We start from the raw sequence: 26,812 nt of genomic DNA, 5'->3' as shown, positions 1-26,812 counted from the left end.
CGAGGAATTTGTTGCTCCTCAAATGAACAGACTTTTTAAAAAGCGTATCTGCCTCCTGTTCTTCCCCTGTGAGAGTTTCTGTTGTGTTGTTCTGTTCTTGTAATTTACATTCTCCACTCCACAGCATTTCCTCTCCCCTGTCTTCCTTCTTCCTTTCTTTTCCTCTAATGACTGTTTTGTACTACTGTGCTGCTCATTGGTCTGCAGGGGGATGGGACCGAGTCAGGAGCCATCTGTCAAACATTCTGGAGAATGCAAGAGCTCGAAAAAGAATATCACCATTCAAGCATAGATTTGTTAAGGGGGTCAAATGATGACGGATTAAGTTGTCTTGCTCTTATAAGATAAAAGAGCTTATTGTGTTACAAAAACACTAACTCCCTCACAAACCTTGGGAAATGAGTACCACTCTTTTAGTACTTCAAAGATGTCACCCTTATGTGTTACAAAATGTTCTTTCTTCTGTGCAACGCGTGCAGAAATTAGAAGAATGTCTTTCCATACAATTAGAATAAATTAGGAACAGTGTTGTTTTAGGCCCCACTGACTTTCATTATATGGACAAAAAACACTTAACACTTAACAATGTTCATTAAAATATCTACATAAACAACACGCAGCCTACTTTACATTGCAGTTAGATATTTGATTATACAGCTGATCAGGGGCGCTGCTCGCAATTTTGGGCCTTATGACAAAATATGAGGTTGCCCCCCCCCCCCCACCACACCAAAGCAGATCTCTGGGGGCCCCTAAAGGGTGTGGGCCCTTAGAATTGTCCTAACTTTCCCCCCCTTAGCGGCGCCCCTGCAGCTGATTACTTTAAAGGGATAGTTCACCCAAAAATGAAAATTCTGTCATTAATTACTCACCCTCATGTCGACATTCGTTTGTCTTCGGAACACAAATTAAGATATTTTTGATGTACCAAGGTACCAAGAACACCAATAAAATAGTCAATAAATGTGACATCAATGGTTCATCCGTCATTTTATAAAGCAAAAGGAACACTTTTTGTTTTTGTGCAAAAAAATAAAATAAAACAATGATATAACAGCTTTGTTCAACAATTCTTCTCCTCTGCATCACCCTAGCACCATTTTGGAGAGTACCATGATGCATCTTAAATCTTAATTTGTGTTCTAGAGATGAATGAAGGTCTTGTAGGTTTGCCACGACATGAGGGTGAGTAATTAATGACAGAATTTTAATTTTTGGGTGAACTATTCCTAAACATTTAAGTCAGTTTAAGTCAATGAAGAAAGAAGGGACAGTAGATTAACAGAGGTGTTTTGTTTTCTTCTGTCATTGCTTGAGAGAAAACAAAGCCATTTTAATAAAGAGTTAAAAAGTCTGTTAGTAATATACAATTCCAACTTTAATGTACTCAATAAATTAAATAAGAAACAAAGTTTTACGCATTACAAACAGAGACTCATTCTCCATCTTTTGGCAAAGCACTGTAGTTTTCCTTCACATTACAGCTTTAATGAGTTCACAAAAAATCAGACCCTTTCTCCCTCACACATACTTTTAGATACAACATTGAGAACATAAATTACTTTCTTATTGTTGCTGTGAAGATGATGATAAAGTACTCTATGCAGCACTTGATTTTTTACCCAAAATATAAATTTGTATCAGTACAGAACATATCTCAAGACAACAATAGTGTCATATAACAAAGTAAAGAACACTTGGCTTTAAAAAAAACAACAAAGTCTTTTAAAACAGTAAGTTATCAAATAGCAATACATACAAAACCAAACACAATTAATTTCTTTTGTAAATATTTCAATGTTCGTGAATAAAGAGAAATGCAATATTAGAAGACGAATGCACACACATAGAAAAGACATGCTTTAAGATCGAAGTATCACAAGAGAGCACATGTGACACCGAGACTCTTGCACGGCACAAGCACTCTGACGTACAAGAATGAAACGAGCATGCTATGACGGACTATGAATATCAGATATTCAAGGTCATTTTGTTTATGCGAGGGTGTTTTAGGGAAGTATAGACTGATTTAAAGGCATAGTCCACTCAAAAATGAATATCACCCCATGGTTTACTCACCCTCAAGGCATCCTAGGGTTTAGAATTTCTTCTTTCAGATGAATACATTTTGACATATATTTAAAAAGTCCTGGCTCGTCCAAGCTTTATAATGGAAGTGAATGGGTGCTGAGATTTTGAAGTCCAATAAAGTGCATCCATCCATCGTAAAAACTACTCCAGATGGCTTTGGGGGGTTAATAGAGGCCTTCTGAAGTGAATCGATACGTTTGTGTAATAGAAGAAGAATATTCATCTTTAACAGTTTATAAACTGTACAGTAAAGCAAAACAAAACACTGCGAATGAATTAGAAGTACAAAATGAGGGTTTATAAACAAAAATATCAGAGAATTTTGATATAAGCCAAGTGGAGACTGGTTTTCCATTTCTGTAAACAAAACTTGGTTCTCACGAGTTTACGTTACATCTATGTCCTTCGTCATCTTCTGGAATACCACTCTCTTGTAAACGAGAATATGATAATTAGTGGAAGCTAGAGATTACAATTTCTAAAGTTTTATATATTGACATTTTTCTTACACAAATGCATCAGTTTGCTTCAGAAGGCATTTATAAACCAACTGGAGCCATGTGGAGTACTTTTTATGATGGATGGATGCACTTTTTTGGGCTTCAAAATCTCAACAGCCATTCACTGCCATTATAAAGCTTTAAAGAGTCAGCATATTTTTTTAACATAACTCAGATTGTACTCGTCTGAAAGAAGAAAGTCATATATATCTAGGATGGCTTGACGATGAGTAAATCATGGGGTAATTTTCATTTTTTGGGTGAACTATCCCTTCAAGAGATCAAATAACAGTAAATGAGTGTGGGAACACATTTAAAAGCACAGTTCACCCAATATTATTTAAGCGTGTTTCTCTTCACATCTACTGTTATTTGAGTTATTTGATCATAAATTAGTCACTATGCTTTAGGCTTAGTCCACAAGAGATGGTCCTTCCCGGTCCACATAAACAGATTTTCTAGCGTAATATGGTCTCATATTGTATTTTTCTTCAAGGTTATCCACTGGCTATAGAGCATTACATGGAGTTTCACCACCCACCATAATCCTCTGTAGTTGGTCTCTTTTTTTTTTTTTTTTTTTTTAGAAAACCCCATTAGTTTGATGCAACTACAACTGCTATGTTTGAATATGTTTACGTCAGGGAGATCAGTTACTGCTCTGCTCTACACAGAGCAAAAGCTTATATTAATATGATGCAAAACTCTAAGGGGCAACTTAAGGTTCTTAATTAAGGATTGTCCTTGAATTAGGGTGGAACTTTAGAGTTCATTAACCCTGTGCAGCCAGATATAAAGAGAGAGGCAAGAGTGACCTTATAAAGTAATTACAATCCAATGGATCCCCCCCTCCACCCACCCTAGAGCAGTGACACCAGACAACATAATGACAGAAAGACAATGACTCTTTTAAGACGTCGCCTAGCAACAAGAAGCACTAAAAATACATCACTCTGTGCTTTTTTTAAATCTGGTATCATTGGAATGTATAAATACACATATGCCGGTATAAATGCGGACCGCATATACATCTGTTTCGCCCACTATCACGTCACACATTGAGTAAGAAAGTGAGCAGAGAGCGCTTACAACATTAGATGGCTGACTGTGGCTTTTGTTGAACCCCTCTATGTTTTATCATTCACGATAATGGAGGGCTGTTTTGAGCCAATGGTGTTGTCGTAACAGATAGCACCCTTCTAAAATGGTGCATTTGGCCATTGGCATCATCAGGTAATGGGACTATGCGTTCCCTCTTACCATTTTTCAGCAAGTTCTTTAAAACGACTTATTTAGTGCATTAAAAAGTTCGAAGCTCTGGTCTGCTGGGGCTCCTAATAGGGAGCAACACTAGAATTTCCTACAGCTATAACTTTTCATTTCCCATAGCATTTGTCCCAGGTTGGGCCAAGCAGATGGCTGATAGCTGGAAAATGGGGACACATTAAACCCTTGCAAACAATTATGTAATATCTGCAAACTGAAACCTGTAATCACTGTATCACTTACCAAAGAGGAGTATGGGATAGCAAGCTTGGGCTAACTAAGTAAGTTTAACTCCTGGCTAACTGGAAATGAACCAAGTCGTATTAGGTAAGAAGCAGATGGAGGACAATGATTAAAGAGAGCAAACTGAAATTGAACTGGAATCCAATCCATTATATATTAACCACGCATAAAAACGCAAATTAGGTGGCGCCGATGCTATCAGGAGAGGTAAGCGCTTGGATAATTGGATATGCTCTGGATTAATGCAGTGAAAGCAAGAAGGTAAAATATCCATGTTGCGCGAGAACAAAACTCACAATTTTCACCATCTTGTAAGTGTAAACTCAGTGACAGAGCTGTATGGTCTAGAGACATTGTACTGTTGATATCAAGGCACCCATGTTGTGTTCACACACAACCACATGACTCAATGATGCAAAATGCCTTCAGTAGTGAACAGAGCTAAAAGCTTAACACAGTGAAGCTGTAGAACATGGCTTGGTATGACAGGACAGTCCGCTTTCTCACTGCAAGTTTTAAGATCAATGAATGTAAGCTGCAGCCATTTGTATATTCATGGATGTTGGGAGAGGATCCAGAAGCTCGCAGGATGGGAGCCTGAAACTCCTGAGCATGGCAGTGACAGACACAAAATTCACTGTGCTTGAGTTTAGCACACTTTCATACGTTTCAGTCAGATACAAAGACTTTGAACACTGTTCAACAGATTGGCACACATGACACTCATACGTTTCGTCAATTCTGTTGCACTCGCCCATTCAAATACATACTCTCACACACATACAGCCTACGATATTTCCCCACATAATACATAGTTCATAATAATAAATATCAATAAATATCACATGAATAAACACCAACACCTTGGTTCCTATGTCACTGTCACCATTAAATTTCTTTTGGTCTCCAGTCAGTTTCTACCACTAATGTTGTTCCATGCAAATTGTGTATCTTTTTTTAGGTTTGGTTAACTTTCACCAAAATAACCCAAAAAGACCTTTCTTTCCTTCTTACATTCCTTCTATTGACTTCATAAGTACTTTTCAGTAGCATGGTAAAAAGAAATAAATCAATAATAAAAAAACACAAGAGCATTTCAAAAAGATTTACAACACCAGAAATTAGTAGATGTAAAGAGGGTGTGGTATTTTGTTTCGAGGGCAGGGTCATGTATAAAGAACGTGTGGCATTGATAATATTATAATAGGAGCCACAGATAAAGGAGGTGTGGCATATGTAGAGTTGTGGGCGGAGTCCGAATTGAAGAGGGTGTGGTGTGGGATCAGAGTTATGTGTTATAAGTTATGAGAATGAGTTATAAGAGGGGCGGGGTCAGAGATGGAGGAGGTGTGGCATAGGATGTGTAGTGGGCGGAGTCATAAGTTAAGAGGATGTGGTTTGTTGTGCTAGGAATTGGATTCATATAAATAAGGTATGGTAATATTGGGGTGAACCAGAGTTGAAAAAGGTGTGGCATACAGTGTTTCTCAACTCCAGTCCTCGGGACCCACTGCTCTGCACATTTTGTATGTTTCTGAGTCTGACACACTCAGTTCAGTTCATGAATCTTTCTACTAATGAGCTGATGATCAAAATCAGGTGCCTTAAATGAGGAAGACATACAAAATGTGCAGAGCAGTGGGTCCCGAGGACTGGAGTTGAGAAACACTGGCATAGGTAGTATAGTGGAGTGGGTGAAGTCAGAAGTAAAGAAGGTGTGGTGTAGTGATGGGCAGGATTAGGGTCAGAGGGTCTGCGCAGACCGATCGACGAGAGTTGCCACTTGCAGTCGGGGGTCGGAAGTGAAAGCGAAGATGTGAAGTCAGACACTTTTATTAACCAAGACACTTTTCATGTGTGTTATTTGATGAACATGACTCAGTATAACATTGCGACTCCATGAAAAGAGCTTTTACTGTTAAAAATCAACCGACTGCTCTTGAATCGCTCTTGTGCAACTTTGATGTAGGGCTGTCACGATTTCTCGATTCGATTTTATAAAAATGTATGATTATCTGATTACTCAAATAATCATCAGAATAATCAACCTATTACTCGATTACCAAAATAATCGTTAGTGACTTTGATGCCATTCGTCACAGTGACGTGACGTTGGCACTGTTTCAAGTCGAACACATTTTCAAACCAGAATGTACTGCTTCAAGTCAGCCGCTGATCGGTCTGTGCAGTGCTGTTATTGGTCAAAAACTTGTGGACAGGGTCTGTGATGACATTGAGGCGGGGTTAATAGTGAGAAGGTTGTATCATTATTGAGGGTGAAGTCAGAGTTGAAGAAGGTTTGGTATAGGTAGCACTAGGGTCATGTTTAGATGTGATGAAGATGTTTAAGTAGAATTTGGCCAGGGTTATTGGTAAGGTCATATTGGGGGCAGAGTCGGTTTGAGAATCTCTGCTCTCACCGGATCACTTTAGCTGAAATTATAGTTGTAAAAAATGACCAGCGCTAGTGTGGTACGAATGTCTTACGGGGAGCTGTAGTAACAGGCAAGAGAAGACAGATGAAACAGACTATTCATGTCTTGAGGGTAGGTATGAAGCATGCCCAAATCTATGCAGAGGGAATGAGTCTATTGACAGCAACTTGGAGGGAAGAGAGAATGATAGAAGAGGGATTTCTGAGAGAATATCGAAGTGAGGCGTAAAGGACCATCCTTGGAAAAAAAACAGCACTGAAGCAAGAAAAACGCTGAGGGGGCTCTCTGGAGAGTATGCTGGAGAATGTTGCTGTGTCTGAATATCCAGGTGGTAGCAGACACCATGTAAGAGAGATTTATCTATAAAGAGAAGCTGTGCATAACACCACAGAGCCTCTATCATCCTTCACTGACACTCATCTAGACGTGTGTCTAGCGAAAGGATACGAGTTCAATTTCAACAATGATAATAATCAGTAAGAACAGATGTAAACACTCATTTTAGACTTTTCGTATACACAAAAGCGAAGAGGAAGAATGATGGGAGGTTTTACAGCAAAGAGTGCATCTCTCTTATGAACTTTCTCAGAAGCCAGGCATGTAGCAGTAAGCCTCCAGCGAGGCCAGCAGGATGTAGATGAGCCACATCACGAAAAAGAGAAACGCGGTGAGCAGCTTGGGGGTTCGCGGGCCCCCTAGCTCACCCCCGGACACAGAGGGCCGGCGGCGGTACAGTAGTGTCACAACACTCAGCAGTGCCATGATGGTGAAGAGGGTGACGGAAAACGCCAGCGACCCAGGCGGGACCATGAATTTTTTGCCCTGACTGTGCCAGTACACAGCAGCGATGGTCCACGCCACTCCGATACCCAGGAAGACGTTAACTGCATTACTACCTGTCACATTTCCAATGGATGCATCGGCGTATTGGTCCTGGATGGCTGCCACCTTGCTGGCAAAGGTATCTGCAGAGGGCAAAGGAAAGGACATATGAGAAAGAAAGAAAGAAATAAAGAAAAGAAATATGAAAGTAGGATGGTGAGAACTAAAAAAAGACCCCAGAGGAACATTTTAATGAAAGACATTGCTCATAGTTCAGGACAGTGTTTCCCAAACCTGTTCCTGGAAGCACACCAACAGTACACATTTCGAAGTCTTTCTAATTTAACACACCTGATTCAACACATGAGCAGAGACCTGAAATAGATGGGTCGCATAGGAGAGACCTCTAAATTATACCTCCAATAACTGGGTTGGGAAACACTGGCTCAGAGGACAGAATGGATGTCTCAAAAATGTTTAAAGAAAAAATGTTTTTGAAAATTATGTTTTTTTACTCGCCCTTAACTCGTAAGACCTTCGTTCCTCTTCAGAACACAAATTAAGATATTTTTTTATGAAATCCGAGAGCTTTCTGACCCTGCATAGACAGCAACACAACTACTACGTTTAAGGGCCCAGAAAGGCCCAAGTCCTTACTACCTTTCTAGGCCTTGAACATCAAAAATATCCTAATTTGTGTTCTGAAAACAAACAAACGTCTTACGGGTTTAGAAAGACATGAGGGTGAGTAATTAATGACAGAATTTTCATTTTTTGGTGAACAGATAATATCCTTTAACATCTGAGACAGATGTTTCTCCTAAAAGTCCATATGAGAAAGAAGAGCAGAAACAAATAAGATAATAGAAATACATGATAAAATGAATTTTGTTAGCAAGTCTTGGAAAAACTTGATGAGAAATGATTGAGTTTTAAAATTAAAACTAAAATATTTGACTTTTGATCAAATCAGACTTTGGTATCTTGGAATATGGCACAGTTTGTGCTCAAAATTTCAACTTGTGAATCTCTAGATGAGATTACAATTGTCTTTTTGTCTTGTCTTCAGAAGAAATATCTGGCCACAAGGATGGGCGATAGACAAGTTAAAACAATAAACCAGTAAAAAAATAAACATTAGTGCTTTACTTAGACTATAAATCAGTTTTCAGTCTGATTTGAATGTGATGCGATAAAAGACAAGAGAAAAGCAGTAAAAGGCAAGAAAACACATTTTTCTACTGAGTGCACATGAAAATATCACAGTCTAACTAGTGTACTTTGATTAACAACATGAGTCTTATGAATTGGTTCTTTTAAATAATCATTCAAAAGACCCAAGGACTTATCAGTTTGATGAATGCTTGTTAAACTCACTGAATCTATCAGAGTGGTTACTGAACTGACATATATACAGGTAAAATACTTCCAAAAAACATTTGGATGTTTTTGGTCATATTGTAAGCATTAAATATTGTTTCCTTTGCTTAAAAAACTTAATTACCAAATTAACACTTTTTGCATTCTATATTACCTTGATATATTAATACATAACATCAAATTTGTGACTACCAAGGGTCTACCATAACTTAATATTTTTAACCACTTTTCCATAACAATGTGTATATTACAATATGCACATTATTACCAAACAAAATTCATATTGTATAATATGAATTTGCACTTATATCGCCCACCTCTGAGCGGACAGAAACATAAGCACCATTTGCTCTCTATTCAATCTCACTGCTGTCTTGAAGAAACAACAGAGATGTAAAAGTGATCTCATTTGAGATTTGCCTATTGAAGTGGATCTTTTCATTATGTGTGTTTCTGAGGATAGTTAGACATAGAGAGCTTGTGCATGTGCATAATCAGTTCATCCACTCTAATGCAGCTAATGCCAAGACAAACACACAGATCTCATGTCTGCTAAATAGTCCACATCATTAAACACAGTGTTCACACATTTAGCATTGGGGCCATTATGGAACAATAAATTAGGAAACATGTTGAAAGCAGCTGCAAGTAAGTATGTAATACTTAATATAATATTTGATAGAATACTCAATTCTGATTGGTTAATCGTGGCATTCAGGGTTTATTTTTTTTAAATGACCGGGTGACTGTACATAATACCTTATTAATCAGCTACATGCTATGGCATCTGATACACAAAATAAACACTCACCAGGCACAGATGTACCCAAGGCCACAAACACCACAGCTGTGACAGTGTCCTTCAGGCCTACTGTACAACCAAAGTGAGAGGCCAAATCTCCAGTAACAGCGGTCAGGACCCCGATAAGCGTGATGGAGACGATAAAGCAGGCCCAGCCGTTCCAGTACTCCGTAGGTGGAACGAAGGCAAACAGAACCTTCCAGAAAACTGTCAGGAAGTGCATGATGTAATCAAAGCACGAGGGCAAGCGCTCTTCCCCGCTCTCCTCTTCATCATCATCACCTGATTAGGTAAACAAAACATACAGTTTATAGTAGGGCTTGTTTGATTATGACAAAAATGCTTTTCACAGTTATTTTGGTCAGTATTAGGGGAAAGGGGAAACTCTGTCATTAATTATTCACCCTCATGTCGTCCCAAACCCGTAAGACTTTCGTTCATCTTCAGAACGCAAATTAAGATATTTTTGATCAAATCCGAGAGCTTTCTGACCCTGCATAGAGAGCAATGCAACTGACATGTTCAAGGTCCAGAAAGGTAGTAAGGATATTATTAAAATAGTCCATAACATGGAAGAGAAGAAACTGTTAAAGAAAGTCATTATTTTTGTTTTCTTTGTGCAAAGTATTCTCGTAGCTTTATAAAATTTTGGTTGAACCATTGATGTCACATGGGCTATTTTAACAAGGTTCTTACAACCTTTCTGGGCCTTGAACGTGTTAGTTGGTTTGCAGAGTCAGAAAGCTCTCAGATTTAATCAAAAGTATCTTAATTTGTGTTCTGAAGATGAACAAAGATCTTATGGGTTTGGAACAACATGAGGGTGAGTAATTAATGATAGAATTTGACTGGTTGTTGCTGGAAACCTGTCACATCTTGCCTTATTGCATGGTTTTTAATGAATTTTTATTGAATATGTATCAGTTGTGTGGTCCACTTCTACAGTGCCTTGCGAAAGTATTCATACCTCTTCATTTTTTTCACATTTTGTTATGCTGCAGCCTTAAACTGCTTTAAATTTCCTTTTCCCTCACATTAATCTACACTCCAATACACCATAATGACAAAGCACAAAATAGATTTGTGACAGCTTTAAAAATGTATTAAAAATAAAACACTGAAATAAGTACATTGTATAAGTATTCATACCCTCAACTCAGTACTTGAAGCACCTTTACAGCCTCAAGTCTTTTTGGGTATAATGCAACAAGTTTTGCACTCTCTGTCAGCTTGGATGTGGACTGGCAGACATTTTCAGGTTTCTCCAGACATGTTTGATTGGGTTCAAGAACATTCACAGAGTTGTCTGTAAACCACTTTAGCTGTGTGCTTAGGGTCATTGTTGGAAGGTTCTGTCCAGTCTGAGGTTCTAAACGCTCTGGACTTTGTTTTTATTAAGACTTTCTCTATATTTTGGTGCATTGAGCTTTCTTTCTACTCTGATGAGTCCCTCGGTTCCTGCCTCTGAAAAACAGCCCCACAGCATGAGGCAGCTACCACCCTTCTGAACTGTTGGCATGCTAGTGTGCAGGTGATGAGCAGTGAATTGACGTTCATCAGACCAGAGAATCTTGTTTCTCACAGTCTGAGAGTTCTTTAGGTGCTTTATTGCAAATTCCATTTGTGTTTTCTTGTGTCTTCACAAAGGAGAGGATTGAGTCTTGCCACACCACCATAAAGCCCAGATCGGTGGAGCATTGCAGTGATGTTTGTCCTTCTGTAAGTTTCTCCCATCTGCATATACAATATGATCATGAAGCTCAACTAGAGTGAACATCAGGTTCTTGGTCACCACTCTAAGCACTCTCCTTCAATTGCTCAGTTTGGCCAAGAGGCCAGCTCTAGGAAGTGTCCTGGTTGTTTCAGACTTCTTCCATTATTGATAATGGAGGCTACATGCTTCTGTGAACCTTCACTGCTGCAGAATTTTTTTCTAAACTCTTCCCCAGATGCGTAGCTTGATGCAATCCTGTCTCTGAGCTCTACAGGCAGTTCTTTTGTCCTCAGGGCTTGGTTTTTGCTCTGATATGCATTTTCAGCGGTTAGACCATTTATTGAGTGGTTTGTGCCATTCCAAACCATATTCATTTTAATTGAATTTGCCACAGCTTAACTCCACTCGAAGTGTAGAAACATCTACAAGTGATATGAATGCTCTTGAGCTAAATTTCAAGTGTCCCAGAAAAGGATACGAACACTTATGCAATGGAATCAGTTGTTTTAAACCTGCTTTGTGCTTTGTCATTATGGTGCATGGAGTGTAGACTGACAAGGAAAAAAAGTAATTTAAAGCAGCTTAACATAATTCTGCAACATAGCAAAATGTGAAAAAAATGAAGGGGTATGAATACTTTCACAATGCACTGTATTTGAGCATGTATGAATACAGTTTGGCAGAGAGACACTGACCTGCACTGACAGTGACAGCGCTGACAAACTGTTCTCTCCAGCTACTGCTGCCCACCACCAGCGCCAGGTTAGTCTTCTTTATTAGCTTGTCGACGGTATTCTGAAAAAACACACAAATGTATATATAAACACCAAAAAGATAAATCAAACCTAAATCCACAAAACTGTGTCCTCGTAGTAGACAAGATTTAATATGACTCTGTCTCGTAGTCCAGTGAGCACGGAGGTCTCAGCTTAACTGATTTCAGCGAGGCAGTGGGCGTCTATGCTCAGCCCTGTCAGAATTTCATTTTCTCCAATGTCATCCTGTCCTAGCCATTTGCTTGTTTGCATTTAGAGCGCTGCGGATAATCGTGAAGGGAGTAGCTCAGTATTTCTACCTCAAATATCTTCTAAATCCCTGTGCTACCTGACCTCAGTGACCTCCAGTATTGAGACTGTCACCATGGGAACAAGAAGGTGAGGATTCAGATAGAAATTGAATGTGAGAGACTGAGCAGGTAAGACCATAAAAGCTGTATTGTTCTTCCTGATTCACAGGACTTACTTTAAACTCGTATGATTCCTCTATCACCACCTCCAGTTTGGTGTGCTCTCCCAGACTTGGGCACCCCATCTTGGCCACCTCTTCTTCCTCAGCCCCCACCGCTGGTTTGTTATCATTGGAGTCTCCTGTCAGAGAAAGACACATTGAAAATCTACTGAGCCATAGAGTTGGTAGAACTCAATTTACAAGGAAATTCGCCAAGAATTTTTATTTCAGTTAATTTTAAATATAAATCATATATAAATATAAATATATATATACACACATGTACATGCTTCTTAAATATATACATGTATTTATATATACATATAAATATACACAGCACACACATATATTATGTAAACTCAGACTTTTATTTTGGATGTGATTTATCGCGATAAATCGATTTGACAGCACTACTTTCAACTAATAAAATATAAGTATTAGTCTTTTATCTTATATTTTATTTTATTTCAGATTTATTTTAGTTAATAAAAACAATTTTAATAGTTTTATTTCAGTTTTAATATTTTAACTAATACTTTCAACTAGCGCTGTCAAATCAACTCGCAATCAATCGCATCCAAAATAAAAGTTTATGTTTACATAATTTGTGTGTACACATACATACTGTATATATATATTTAAGAAATATATATATATATATACACACACACACACACACACACACACACATACATATATATATATATATATATATACACACACACACACACACACACACACACACACACACACACACACACATATATATATATATATATACACATATACATATACATACATAAATCTATGTTTATGTATAATATAAATCATATATAAATATAAATATATATACACATAAATATACACAGTACACACACATATATCATGTAAACACAGACTTTTATTTAGGATGCGATTAATCGTGATTAATCGATTTGACAGCACTACTTTCAGCTAATAAAATATAAGTATTAGTCTTTCATCTAATACTTCGATTTTATTTTATTTCAGCTTCATTCCAATTAATAAAAATATTTTAATAGTTTTATTTCAGATTTAATAGTTCAACTAATACTTTTAACTAGTGCTATCAAATCGATTAATCGCGATTAATCGCATTCAAAATAAAAGACTGTGTCAAGGTCAAACTTTATTAAAAAAAGGTCAAACTTTATTAAAATCCCTTACGGGAAATTTAGATGCAGCTAGAATCAGAAACAGACAGACACACACAACACATAAAAACATAAATATCACATACCCTAACAAATTTCCTCAAGAACCATTTAAAAGCCTAACTGCACAAGGGACAAATGAATATTTATATCGATTACTTTTCATCATCTATATCGGGAACCAGAAGGAAGCATAGAGAACTCTGTAAACAGGAAATGATCATTATTAGCTAGCACAGTTCTAGCCCGACTCAAAATATTTCTATTAAACAATGATGGCAAATTTCTTTGCTCTTTACCTATGATCTTTCCACTAAGTGTGACTATTCTATTTAAAGCACTTTTATATTTAACACTGAGATTACCGAACCAACAGCTAATAGAAAAGGACAAGACAGACTCAATGTAAGACTTATAGAACATTTCCATGAATGTCTTATCTATGTTAAATGACCTTAATTTCCTTAAACAATATAGCCGTTGCTGTCCCTTTTTACAAAATACCTTCACATCAAAGCTCAAATTATGTTGTCAATAATGTTGTCAATAATGGTCCCTAGATATTTATAACTGTCCACACATTCCACCTTCACACCACTAATAAAAGTATCCTGGGAAGAGTGTGCTTTTGTTCTAAAATCGATTATCATATCTTTTATCTTAGACACATTCAATTGCAAACAGGCATCATCACACCACTCAACAAAATCATCAACCACTGACCCATGACATGTTTCATTATTTTCCAAAAGACTCACAATGACTGTATCATCAGCAAACTTAAAAAAAACAAAACTATTTTTATGCTTACTGATACAATCATTTGTGTATAAAATATATAATAAAGGAGACAAAACACAGCCTTGAGGAGTTCCTATAGATGTGATTAAAGGAGTTGAGAAACTATCATTAACTCTCACTCGTTGAACTCTATCAGTTAAAAAGTCAAAAATCCAACCTACTAAATTAAGATCAAGACCAAAATTAGAAATGAACTTATCTGCTAAAATCTGTGGTTGTAATGAATTAAAAGCAGATGAAAAATCCACAAATAAAAGTTTGACATGTGTTTTGCTCCCCTCTAAGTGCTTTAATACCAAATTGTGTTTACTTAATGTGTACTGTGTAAATATATCCACATATATACTGTATACACAGTATATTTAAGAAATATATGTACTATATATTATTTTTATGTATAATATAAATCATATACAAATATAAAAAAAAAAAAAAAAAAAAAAAAATATATATATATATATATATATATATATATATATATATATATATATATACAGACATGTAAATGTTAATAAATATATATACATGTATCTGTGTGTATTTATATATACATATAAATATACACAGTATACACACATATATTATGTACACAGACTTTTATTTTGGATGCAATTAATCGCGATTTTTTTATCGCGACTTTATTTTAGTCTTTTATCTAATACTTAGATTTTAGCTTTATTTCAATTAATGAAAACTATTTTAATAGTTTTAACAATAACAACATAGCTGTCACCAGATACAAAATAATTTTTATAAAAGCTACAAAACAGCCCCAGAATGCAATGTGAAAAGCACTAAACTAGACAGCAAATGATTAGGCAATAAGAAGCAGGTTTTTGTTTCAGGTTTCTGAAATACTGCATATAAATGCATCACAACTGTTTAGTGAATCCATTCCTTTGTGTTTATTATAATGCATCACTGTAATGCATCATATGCTGTAGTAGCACTAGAAGTAAGCAGGAAAAAACATAATCTCTTTGTGTGTCCTAGAAAAGCATTGAAGAGAGAGATTGAAAGACAAAAATCATCAAAAAACGCTTGTTAATGGCATCAACATTCTTAATTGGATTCAGTAACAGTATGGCAATTTGAAGAGCATGGGGATGAACACTAAATTAGAGCAGTTAGTACATAATTAATGTGCAGAAATGGCCTAGAGATATTGCCTCAACATGGCTGCTTGCACTGCGACCAGTTACTGCCTGCTCCTGCTCTCCCATTATAACAAGTCACCCATTATAAGACCTCCACTGTCTCCCATTATTCCCTCCGTTCACACAAAGAAACCTTTCCATCCAATCTGTTTCTAAATTATTCAGGGATAGATGTGGAAGCTATTAATACAATATGAAACAGAGACCCCAATCTGTATTCTAATACAAAGCCACAGAGCACTGCGGATGTCACACTGACCGTGTTTCTGCCCGATCTCCAGCAGCACCGGCTCCCCCAGGTGGATGGTGAAGGTTTTGTTCTTCTCGTACTCCTCATCATCAATGATCTTCACCTCCAGGATCTTCCTGTGGTGGACAAAGAGAATTTAAATGTATTTTTAATGTAGCATATTTTCAACACTTGCAGGAAAATCTAAGTAGATCATGAAGAAACGCTGCGATAGCTATGCAGCAGTAGCCATTGACAAGACTTGGAGAAATATCATGAAACAAGGGTAAATCGTTCATAAAACCATTCTTATGTAGAATGTCTTCTTCATTTGACTGCAACAATTGATGTAGGAATGGATTTATGAATGATTTACAATGAAATTCATTCTTGTTGTTATTATGCAGCCCTAAGGAGTGTATGTAACATCCATAATATTCACTGAACGTACAATTATTGAAAAAAAGTGGGTTAATTTAGCATATCTGAGTTTTTTCTGAAAACTTTATGCAGAGAGCTTTTTTAAGTTTTTTACATTTCCTCAGAGAATTACACGCAGCAGCTCTGGTTTTAAGTGACAGGGCTGTGGTACTTGTTTTTGTGCTTAGGGAGCAGGTTAGCCATGGCTAATCACCATTTGTCATTATTAGCAGACACAACAATCTGGTCACGGTTGATAAACACCGTCTACAGAAAGCTGTACAACAGCAACAAGGGGGGAGAGAGAATTTAATTAATGTAGCAAAAAAGAAGATGGCACTCCATAACAACAGAACACAATTATGTGGTAACATTCATTTTAGCTTGTATTCCATTTTTTTTTGCATGTCATTATAAAATGGATAGTTCTGGTGATTTAACGTACAACCGTGATAACTACTGTATGACACAAAACACCTTTTTCATTATATCAGAGAGTCAAAACTATAATATGACCACACGCTACATCTAATAACATTTTTATACTTAACACTTTCATCAAATGTTTGTCAAGGAATATGACGCTTTAAATGTGTTGCTTTCCAGATGATGGGCTCTTTCGCGGCTATCTCAGCAGTGTGCATTTGCTTTCTGAGTAGATATGTTAAAACGGATTATGAATTCAGTCTCTGTGTTAAACATTATTTTGCATAACTGTGCAGATTCAGTGCGAAAAAAAGTGTTTCGTGTCTAATGCTGGAAATGATGCATACAGGAAGAGCAGTGAACCGATCTGAAGACTCAGGTGTATGGAACACAGCTCATAAATAATGAAAAGAGAGAGAAACAAAGTCAGTTTTCAAATTAAACAGTACACAAATTGGTTGGCATGCTCAGGTACATCTGCATCTGCTGTGTAAACACAGTTTCCGCTGTTGTTTTGTACTGTAATCCCTCTATTGCATGTTAGCACTAATCTTCTCTTTTCCCACCTCTCTTTGCTTTGCAGCCTTCTTTGGCCAGACGTGTGTGTAATTAAATTCATTAGGACTTGTTCTTTATTAATTAGCCCACCGTGCTTATCCTACACGATTGTAACGCATGCTTTCAGTCCCATCTCCCCTTTAACCATTTCTCTGCCTTCCTTCTCTGTCTGCAGTTCAGTTTTTTTTATTAGAAATGACAAAGACATCTGCGAGAAGATAATAAGATGATGTACAAGAGGCATCATTGTGAAAAAAAAAAATTACTCATCTTTTATTTGCATTTGAACAAAAAGTGGCATGTCCAAAATTATTCATACCCTTCTCAATAATTAATAGAAAAGCCTTTATTGGCTATTACAGCAATCAAACGCTTCTTATAATTGCTGACCAGCTTTTTGCATGTCTTCACTGGTATTTTTGTCCATTCATCTTTAGCGATGAGCTCCAACTCTTTCAGGATGGAAGGTCTCCTTGCCATCACCCTGATCTTTAGCTCCCTCCACAGATTCTCAATTGGATTTAAGTCAGGACTCTGGCTGGGCCACTGCAAAACATTAATGTTTTTGTCTGCTAACCATTTCTTCACCACTTTTGCTGTGTGTTTTGGGTCGTTGTCGTGCTGAAATGTCCACTGGTGCCCAAGGCCAGGTTTCTCTGCAGACTGCCTGATGTTGTTGTTGAGAATTTTGATGTATTGCTCCTTTTTCATGGTGCTGTTTACTGTGATTAGGTTCCCTGGTCTACCGACTGGAAAACACCCCCAAAACATTTGGTTCCCACCACGATGTTTGACAGTGGGGATGGTGTTATTAGGGTTGAAGGCTTCTCCTTTTTTACGCCAAATGAAGGCTACATCATTGTGGCCAAACAATTAAATTTTTGTTTCATCTGACCATAAAACAGAAGACCAGAAGTCTTCTACTTTGTCCAGATGAGCATTTGCAAAGGCCAAGTGGGCTTTTGTGTGCCTTATCTGGAGAAGTGGTGTCCTCTTTGGTCTGTGTCCGAGGAACCCAGCGGTGTGCAGTGTCCGTTGTACTGTCTGCCTTGAGATGTTGCCACCAGCAGAGCCCAGATTCATCAGGATAGCATTGGTGGTGATCCTTGGATTCTTTTTTATCTCTCTCACTATCCTCCTGGCCAGCACAAGTGTCACTTTTGGCTTCCGACCACGTCCTCTGAGATTTTTCACAGTGTGTAACGTCTTTGCACTGTAGCCCCTGGAACTTCAAAATATTTAGATATGGTCTTAAAACCCTTTCCTGACTTGTGAGCAGCCACAATGCACAATCCTTTGTCTTAGTCATGACTGTCCACAAACCAACAGCAGAGAGCTTCTATTTTGACCCTTTTGAGTTAATTAAAACGGCTGTTTCCAATGAATCAGGGTAATTAGGATGCTTTAGAACAGCTTGAACTATTTGGGATTGTATAGAACTTTGGATTTTCCCATAGAATGTGACAGTTTGCAAAGGGTATGAATAATTTTGGACATGCCACTTTTTGTTCAAATGTAAATAAAAGCTGAGAAACAAATGTAAATAAAAGCTGAGAAATATTTTTTCCACAATGATGCCTTTTGTACATTGTCTTATTATATTTTGGGATCTATCTATCTATCTATCTATCTATCTATCTAAATATCTAAATATCTAAATATATAACTATATACAGTGGAGATCAAAATTAGAGAACGATTAAATTATTTTTCTGAAATATTGTTTATCTTCATCGCTCCAAATTTGAAGGAACATTAGCTATAGGTAAACCACTGTTATAATAACATTTTTGACAAAATATCCAAGGCATTTCAACAAAAAACTGTATTTTGTGGAAAACACAGTGATCAAAATTATAGAACTGTAATCACTGTGGCACGAAAGAAGATAACTAAAATGTTGGAGGGTTACAGCTGGCAGAAATGAGCAGAAGTGTAGTGGCACTTGTTTTGAATGACTTCAGCACATTTGTGGCTGCAGGACATCACTAGTTTCTCAGACTGTGCTGGTGTGATCTTGGTCCAGTCTTCTTCCACTCTCTTCCACAGTTTGTTAACTCTAGTGAGTTTCTTAGCGATAAACTTGTTGGCAAGGATTTTTCTAGAGATTTTTAATCATGTTTAGATCAGGATCACTATTTCAGTGTTCTTAGCTTTTACCTGTTTTGCAGTGTGTCGGGGCATTGTCTTGCTGATTTGGAAATGTTTGCAGGGAAGGAACTATTTGTTGCTAAAGGAGGTTCTGATGAACATTTACATACACCCTGCCATGTATCTGTATAAGAGGCCCTGCTGGAGAAAACATCCCCCAAACCATGACACTTCCTCTTCAACCTTTCACTGACTTCTTTCTTAGGCTTCAGTTTTTCCTCAGTTTGACAGCAAACAAAATGTATCCCATCAGACCCAAATAAATTAAACTTTGCTCTGCAAAATGAACTTTGGACCAGTTCTCCTCTCTCATTTAAGTTTTTTATACAGTGGTTCAGAATAAAATTAATTTATGAAATTGCTAAAAAACACATTCTACCTGTTAGGATACCTTCAAATAGGCAAGCAATTCCAGCTGCAGTGTTGAACCGATTCCCATTGAAAGTCTCTGCATTATCCTGTCCTCACATGCATATGTTTTACATGGACGATCAGCCTTTTCACAAGACTTGAATGAGTTAGTGTCATTGTAAACCTGCAACATTTGAGAAATAACAGATTTGGAATGACCAACTTCTCTTGCAATGGCTGAAAGGGTCATCCCTTTGGCCTTCATCTAGACAGCCTGCTGTCGCAGGGTTTCAGACAAAATGTATCAGTTTCCACAAAAATATTAAGCAGCACAATTATCAACATTAATAATAATACAGCTGGTATTACAATGTGGTAAAGTGTAAATAGGCTCCTTGTGAGTTTTTTTTTCTGCTTTCTTTGGCCTGGATGTTGAAAGAGATCATCAGGAAATAAGAAGATCCCACTGGACACACAAACAGCAGGTTAAGGAAAGATGAGCATAACCGAATACTGCAAACATTAACCATGAAGCCCAGGTGTCCACATTAGCGTCATCTGTGTGACCAGGTAGCTTAACCCCACACGCTAGCTCTCAACTGTAATTAGAGCTATTACTCATTGAACCAAACGCTCCCCCCACCAAAGAAAGAGACAGATGTGCATTAAAAAAAAAAAAAAAAAAAAAAAAAAAAAAAACCTAACAAGAGACCTTAATGAGGTCTGAAACTCACACAGCTGCTCACTTCCAAATCTATCCACTTCATACTCACATGCACATATGCTAACAGGGATGAATGCGCACACGGCAGCTCAAAAGCAGGAACGCTTCATGTGCCATTCAACAAGCACCTAGTTGTCATGGGAGAAACTCACAAATTTACACACAGCCGCACACATGGTGTCAACTTAATAATAAGTGAGTACATTAACAGTGTTGGCAATAAAAATATTCCCTCCATGCACTGGGCTCTCTCAAGCTGAAGAGGGTCTTTATGGAGCGCGTGTGGGCTGTGGAGATGACAGGGCGAGCGCAGGAGGCGGAACATTAAAAGCTCAGTTCTAAATGAGTCATTAAAAGCACCTTCGGTGGCACAGCGCAGGTAAGAGTCTTATGCATTGGCACGGTAAGGCGAGCACATGAGGCAGGTGTACACACTGCATTGTGTAAGACACTAAATTATGGGGTTGGCATGGCAACAGGTAGCTAGAGTGCAGGGATTGATAAAAGTATAGGCCTTAGGCAAAGGAAAGATAGAGACGGAGTCAGAAAGGAGGAGGAGGAGGAGGGAGGGGAGAAATAGCGAGATGGTGTCAAAGTAAAAAAGAGAGGAGGGCTTACATTTAGAAATAGAAATACAAAGGTGAGGCTGATAAAACAGTGGCCTGTTTTCTTAAATGAATGCCATGTTAATGCATGCATGTTTTGGAAGTTACAGACGCAAGGGTAAATATGGCAGCCAAACTATCAAAGGAAGCACTGTAAGCATAAACGAGCAAGATCAATCTCGCTTTCATTCTCTCTCTTAAAATAAAATAAAAAAATCATGCACAGACAGATCGCTTTACAAATTTATGAGACTGGGGGCGAAGGAAAGCGAAAACACAAGGAAAAGCTCTAGTCATGCGTTCAGACAGATATAGATAGAGAGACACACAAGTGCAACCGGAGAAAGATGAAGGAAAAAAAGAGGAAAACACATTACAGGGATAGTTACACCTGACATGACTTCATATGACTCTTTTCAATGCAAAGCAGAGAAGGAGCAATTTTGCTTGCTCTTTTCTATGCAACTGCAATGTATAGGGACTTTCAAGCTTTGTAAAAATGGTCCATATGACTCATGCACTGCATTTGAAGTCTTCCAGAATCACGTGATATGTTTGTGTAAGGAGCAGACTGAAATCTACAAGATGCAGTAATTCTCTTTGGAAATTTTTTCTCTCTTTGGCATATTTATGAGAGAAGCTATAAAGTGCGATATGCAAGATAATCACTGTTTTGAATCAGATGTTTGCGGTGATGTTAATCATTTTCACAAAACTGGTTGCAATGATTCATTGATCTTTTTATCTATCTATCTATCTATCTATCTATCTATCTATCTATCTATCTATCTATCTGTCACAGGAGGGTCAGAGACGTGCGGATCCATTTGCAGCATTTATTGAGAATAGTCAACAGGCAGGAATAATCACCGGAAAACAGGAACAACGTAGGAAATCCAGGAAACAGTTCGATACACAGGCAATGGTCACAATGGCAGGTAGCAGGAATCGTCAACAGGGTACACAGTCCAGAGTCAAACACAGGGAAACCAACACAAGGGAAAACGCTCGGAATTACGACCATAGGGAACGGTAAGACTTTGCAGAGTGGCTGCGTGTGTGAGAAGCTTAAATGCAGTCAGTGTGATGAGGTGCAGCTGTGAGCGGTAATCAGTAAAGTGAGAGCAGGTGAATGCAGTGATTAGTGCAGTGGCTTGTGGGGAATGAAGTCCATGAAGTGTGGTGCAAGAGTTCATGATGACAGGATAGACCAGATACGTGACACTATCTATCTATATATATATATATATATATATATATATATACATACAGTATATATATATATATATATATATATATATATATATATATATTTACAATTTGCCAAAACAAAAAACAATGGAACAAAACAAAAATTCTGAACACAACAGAATAAAAAAGCAATAAAAAACAGAACAAAGCAAAACAAAACAAGATAAAACAAAGCAAAAAACGGAACAGAATAAAAATAAAACAATCTGAACTGAACAGCACAAAAAACAAAAAACTGATGAGAACAGAACAGAACAAAGCGAAGCAAAGCAAAACAAAAACAAAACGGAACTGAACTGAACTGAACAGAATAGAACAACAAACAGAACAAAACAAAAACAGAACTGAACAGAGTAAAAAACAGAACAAAAAATGGAACTGAACAGAACAAAACAAAACAAAATTTGATCAGAACAGAGTGGAACAAAACAAAACAGAACAAAAAACTGAACAAAACAAAATCTGAACTGAACAGAACAGAACAGAACAGAATAAAAAACAGTAAAACAGAACAGGAAAAAAAATCTGAACAGAAAGGAACAGCAATAAATTAATTCAAGATATATTCTCTTATTGTCTTGTTGATTTACACAAGTATACTTAACAGCTTTATCTTGTTTTAAGAAAAAAATTGCACTGCAGAGAGAGAGGGGTGTTAAAAATATTGAGAGAAATCGAGACAGGGATTAAATGGCAAACAGACCGAAGGACAGATTTCATAAGGTAGAAGTGATTAAATGGCTCATAGAGGAAGTGGTTTCTGCTGTGGGTCAGGGAGAGGAGTGGCAGACAGCTGCATTCAACACATGCTGGGTGAAAGCAGATTGCTGTTTAGCTTCAGGCTGCAACACATGCACCCATAACATCATCAATCCACTCATACTGCAACACACAGGAGTCTTCAAGCAGCTCCAGACTGGCTAGTGCTGGTTTGGTGATGGTCTAACTAGTCAACCTGCATAACCATTCTGTTCACCTGCAAAATATAAAACTGAACAGAATGGTTGCATAGTCAGGTGGGAAATGAAGCAAATGATCCACTTTTAAGTAAAAATTTCTCATACATATACACAACAAAACAGCGTTTCCAGTAATTCAAGCACCTTCAGCACCAACAGAAGATTAACAGCTTTCTTTTCGCTTCTTTCTCATTCCCTCACTGGAGAGAAGATTTTCTGGTCTGTGTGTACGAGACAAAGGCCAGCATGGACTGAAGCACTGCTTTATGATGCAAATAGAGGAGCAACCTAAGGTGAGACTGACAGTGGACCAGCGCTGTAAATCCATTAGGATCCGACCAGATGAAATGAAGTACGGACAGTGAGTGCCCACACAGAACAGCTGGTCCTACACAATATGATAAAGCTGAAAAGTCATTTTCTGTCATAATCAAAGTTAGAAAGAGAAAAGTGATAAAACATGATAAATAATGAGTCCATTATTTCTACCTTATTTTTCAATGCAGAAATAAGCTTTTTTTTTCGGTGAATGTGCGTGACTTCAGATTTGGATTTGGCCCATATAGGTAAATAAATAACTAGCCGAATAATGAAAAGTGCAGTAAACCATTTTGCGCTACAACCAATGTGTACAGGGTGCGATTTGTGAAAAAAGCAGAGGGGCGATGGTTTTGAAAACTTTTTTCTCTCTCCATAGGCAGAGGCTGACCAAACTTCATAGCCTAAGTAACCTAATGTTAGTGTAATCTATTAACAACACACATTATATACATGTCTTTTTAGGCAAGTACCAGATAATGAGTGCCACATCATGAAATGTTTTTAAAATGACGGAAACTGTCTAGCATGATCACAATTTCATAAAAACATTGTAAGTTAGGCCTATTAATTGTAATGGTTTGATTTCAAACAATGAATAAATTATATACTGTAGAGAATGCCAGCAAAGAACACAGCATCAACTGAGCTTTTTAAAACTTTGAATAAGTAAACCACTGCGACACAAAATGATTCACTGTTTTAAAGGTGCCATAGAATGCATTTATTCAAAATTTTAAATTGTTCTCAGATATCTACATAGACGGTATATGGCATAGGAAAGGGCAAAAAAATCTCCTGAAATGGTTTTACAGGTCCATTTCCAACCCTAGGATTTGTCACTAGAATGAAATGCTCTGTTATTGCCTTATTTGGACCGTTCATGAATATTAATGAGCTCTGCTCTGATTGGCTGTTTCACAGAGCTGCTCATCTCTATAGCTTGCACATGGATAAAAATATATATTTAATTAGGAGCTCTAGCCGCTTTTAATATGCGGTTCGTTGAATCTGCCGTTTTGAATCGCCGACATTTTACTCTCATTACTGTGATCGCATGTGCTCTGTGTAAAGTTATAATGCAGAGGGAGTGCTTACTTACCACACAAGTTCAGCTGCTTGTCAGTGATACTCGGGATCTGTAAATCATTCGCCATCATCAGCGCAGTCATCTCTCTGTTTATGTGGTAAGTGAAATCCTATGTACTGCAATGTAACAGGCTAGCGCTAGCATTAAGCTAACCATGTCCCATCAGTGGCTTGCGTTATTTTACTGATGTACTGAAGTTAATGATGATTGGGCGATGCAAATGTTGGGGGCGTAACTATTAACAATCCCGGGGCTATTGCATAATAGTCGGTGTTATGTTGGAATTGACCTATTTTTCAGTGGTGTTTTGCAAACACTAGATTTATATAAGAAGGAGGAAACGATGGTGTTTGAGACTCATGGTATGTCATGTTCATGTACTGAACTGTTATTATTTAACTATGCCAAGGTAAACACAGTTTTCCATTCTATGGCACCTTTAAAGTGCTCCAATCAGATCACAAATCATTCAGAACGGGACTTCAAAGCACGTTTCGTGAATCGTTTCCCTGCTGAAAAAAAACATCTAGTCTGGTTGGCTGGTCTTAGCTGGTCAGCAAGCTGGTTTAGAGGGGTTTTGGCCACTTCCTTAGCTGGTCAGGCTGGGAGACCAGCTGAAACAACCAGTTAAAACCAGTTTTTCCAGCAGGGTGATTCAAAACGGCACTTCAAAGCGCGTATGACAAATCATTTGATTCAGAACAGGACTTAAAGCATGTATCCAAATCATTTGATTCAAAATGGGACTTTAAAGCATGTATCGCAAATCATTTGATTCAGAATGGGACTTTAAAGCATGTATCGTAAATCATTTGATTCAGAATAGAACTTTACAGCGTGTATCGTAAATCATTTTGACTTAGGAGCGGGTTCACAGGCTGTTTGGCAGTGTTCACACTTGCTCAAATGAAGTGCACTAACAGAGCATTTGCACCAGAGTTAGTTTTAATCTAACCAAACATGACAAGTGTGAACACACCCTTAAAGAGCACCTATTAAGCAAAATCCACTTTTATGAGTATGACATAAATGTGTGTTGGCAATGTGTGAACATAACCAATCTACAATGATAAAAACTCACTCGGTACTTTTTTAATCCCCATTAAACCAAATCAGTCTTTTGCTGTTTTGATTCTCTAATCAATGTGACATCACTTTGTTTAAGCCCTACCCACTGCTGCTGACGGAGAGTCCTGCATTGCCATAGTGTTCACCCTCAGTGAGTTGTGTTTGGTTGTAAGCTGTTCTCCATTTTCTCTGCGCTTGAGCAACTGTAACATCAGCAATGTCTCGTACGCAATCCTGGTGTTCTGTGTTTGGATGTGGACTGAACATAAGAGCAGTGATGGGCAAGCTACTTGGAAAATGTAGTGAGCCAAGCTAACAGTTAGTCCTCATTAAATTAAGCTTAACTACACTAAAGCTACAGCCTTGGGTAATGTAGCAAGCTAAGCTACAGCATCATGGCAAAAGTAGTTCACTACATCTAAGCTATTTTATAAATTTCATTTTTCTATTGAACCAACATTATACCAAGTCAATGCTCTCTCAGTGATCAATTGTCAGTCATACAGGCATACAAGTTCAGTTTAATTGTTTATTCAACCACTCTTCCAAACCAATTTGGCAACAAAAAATCAGTATCATGTACAGGGCTGAATTTATCTCATATTTTGGGGGATTGAATTCTTTCTTGAAAAAAATAAAAATAAAAATAATAATAATAATAATAAATGGCACCAGTTTCAGAATATTAAACGAATAAAACAGGGAAAACATGAACTTCCACAACAACTCCTTTAACTTTAACCTTATTCAGAACAGAACAATTATGAAATAAATAAATAAATAAATTTGCCTAAACAATCCAAAACAAATTAAATGCGAAACTGATAGTAAAGTTGGGCTTATGTAGACTACCTCTGTTGCCACAAATACAAATGATCCATTTCTGCAATGTATTTGAAGCGAAATTATTATGCATTGGGTAAACTTTGTACTTCATGCACGTCCACGGAAAATATCATGATGAGCAAAAATGTGCCACAGGACCGGTGGTCACGCTGAACTGCATGTAATACACACTATTTAAATTGACTAGTGTAACTTTTGGGTGA

The 26,812-nt window shown here is 37.5% G+C and overlaps 1 protein-coding gene across 1 annotated transcript in view; it reads right to left on the bottom strand.

The window, feature by feature from the left end:
* Positions 1–1,360: 1,360 nt before the first annotated feature.
* slc8a4a (solute carrier family 8 member 4a) overlaps positions 1,361–26,812 on the bottom strand; it is a 62,350-nt gene continuing 36,898 nt past the window's right edge. The window contains exons 3-7 of the mRNA XM_073824306.1: positions 15,873–15,979; positions 12,496–12,620; positions 11,949–12,048; positions 9,549–9,821; positions 1,361–7,500 (exon numbers count right to left, since the gene is read on the bottom strand). Coding sequence (XP_073680407.1) covers positions 7,121–7,500; positions 9,549–9,821; positions 11,949–12,048; positions 12,496–12,620; positions 15,873–15,979 — 985 coding nt within the window. The 3' untranslated portion in view covers positions 1,361–7,120. The remainder of the gene's footprint in view (positions 7,501–9,548; positions 9,822–11,948; positions 12,049–12,495; positions 12,621–15,872; positions 15,980–26,812) is intronic.

Source organism: Garra rufa, chromosome 19 (assembly GCF_049309525.1).
Source record: "Garra rufa chromosome 19, GarRuf1.0, whole genome shotgun sequence".
NCBI lineage: Eukaryota > Metazoa > Chordata > Actinopteri > Cypriniformes > Cyprinidae > Garra > Garra rufa.
Note: the sequence above shows the minus strand (reverse complement) of the source record. Positions and strands in the feature narration are given on the sequence as shown.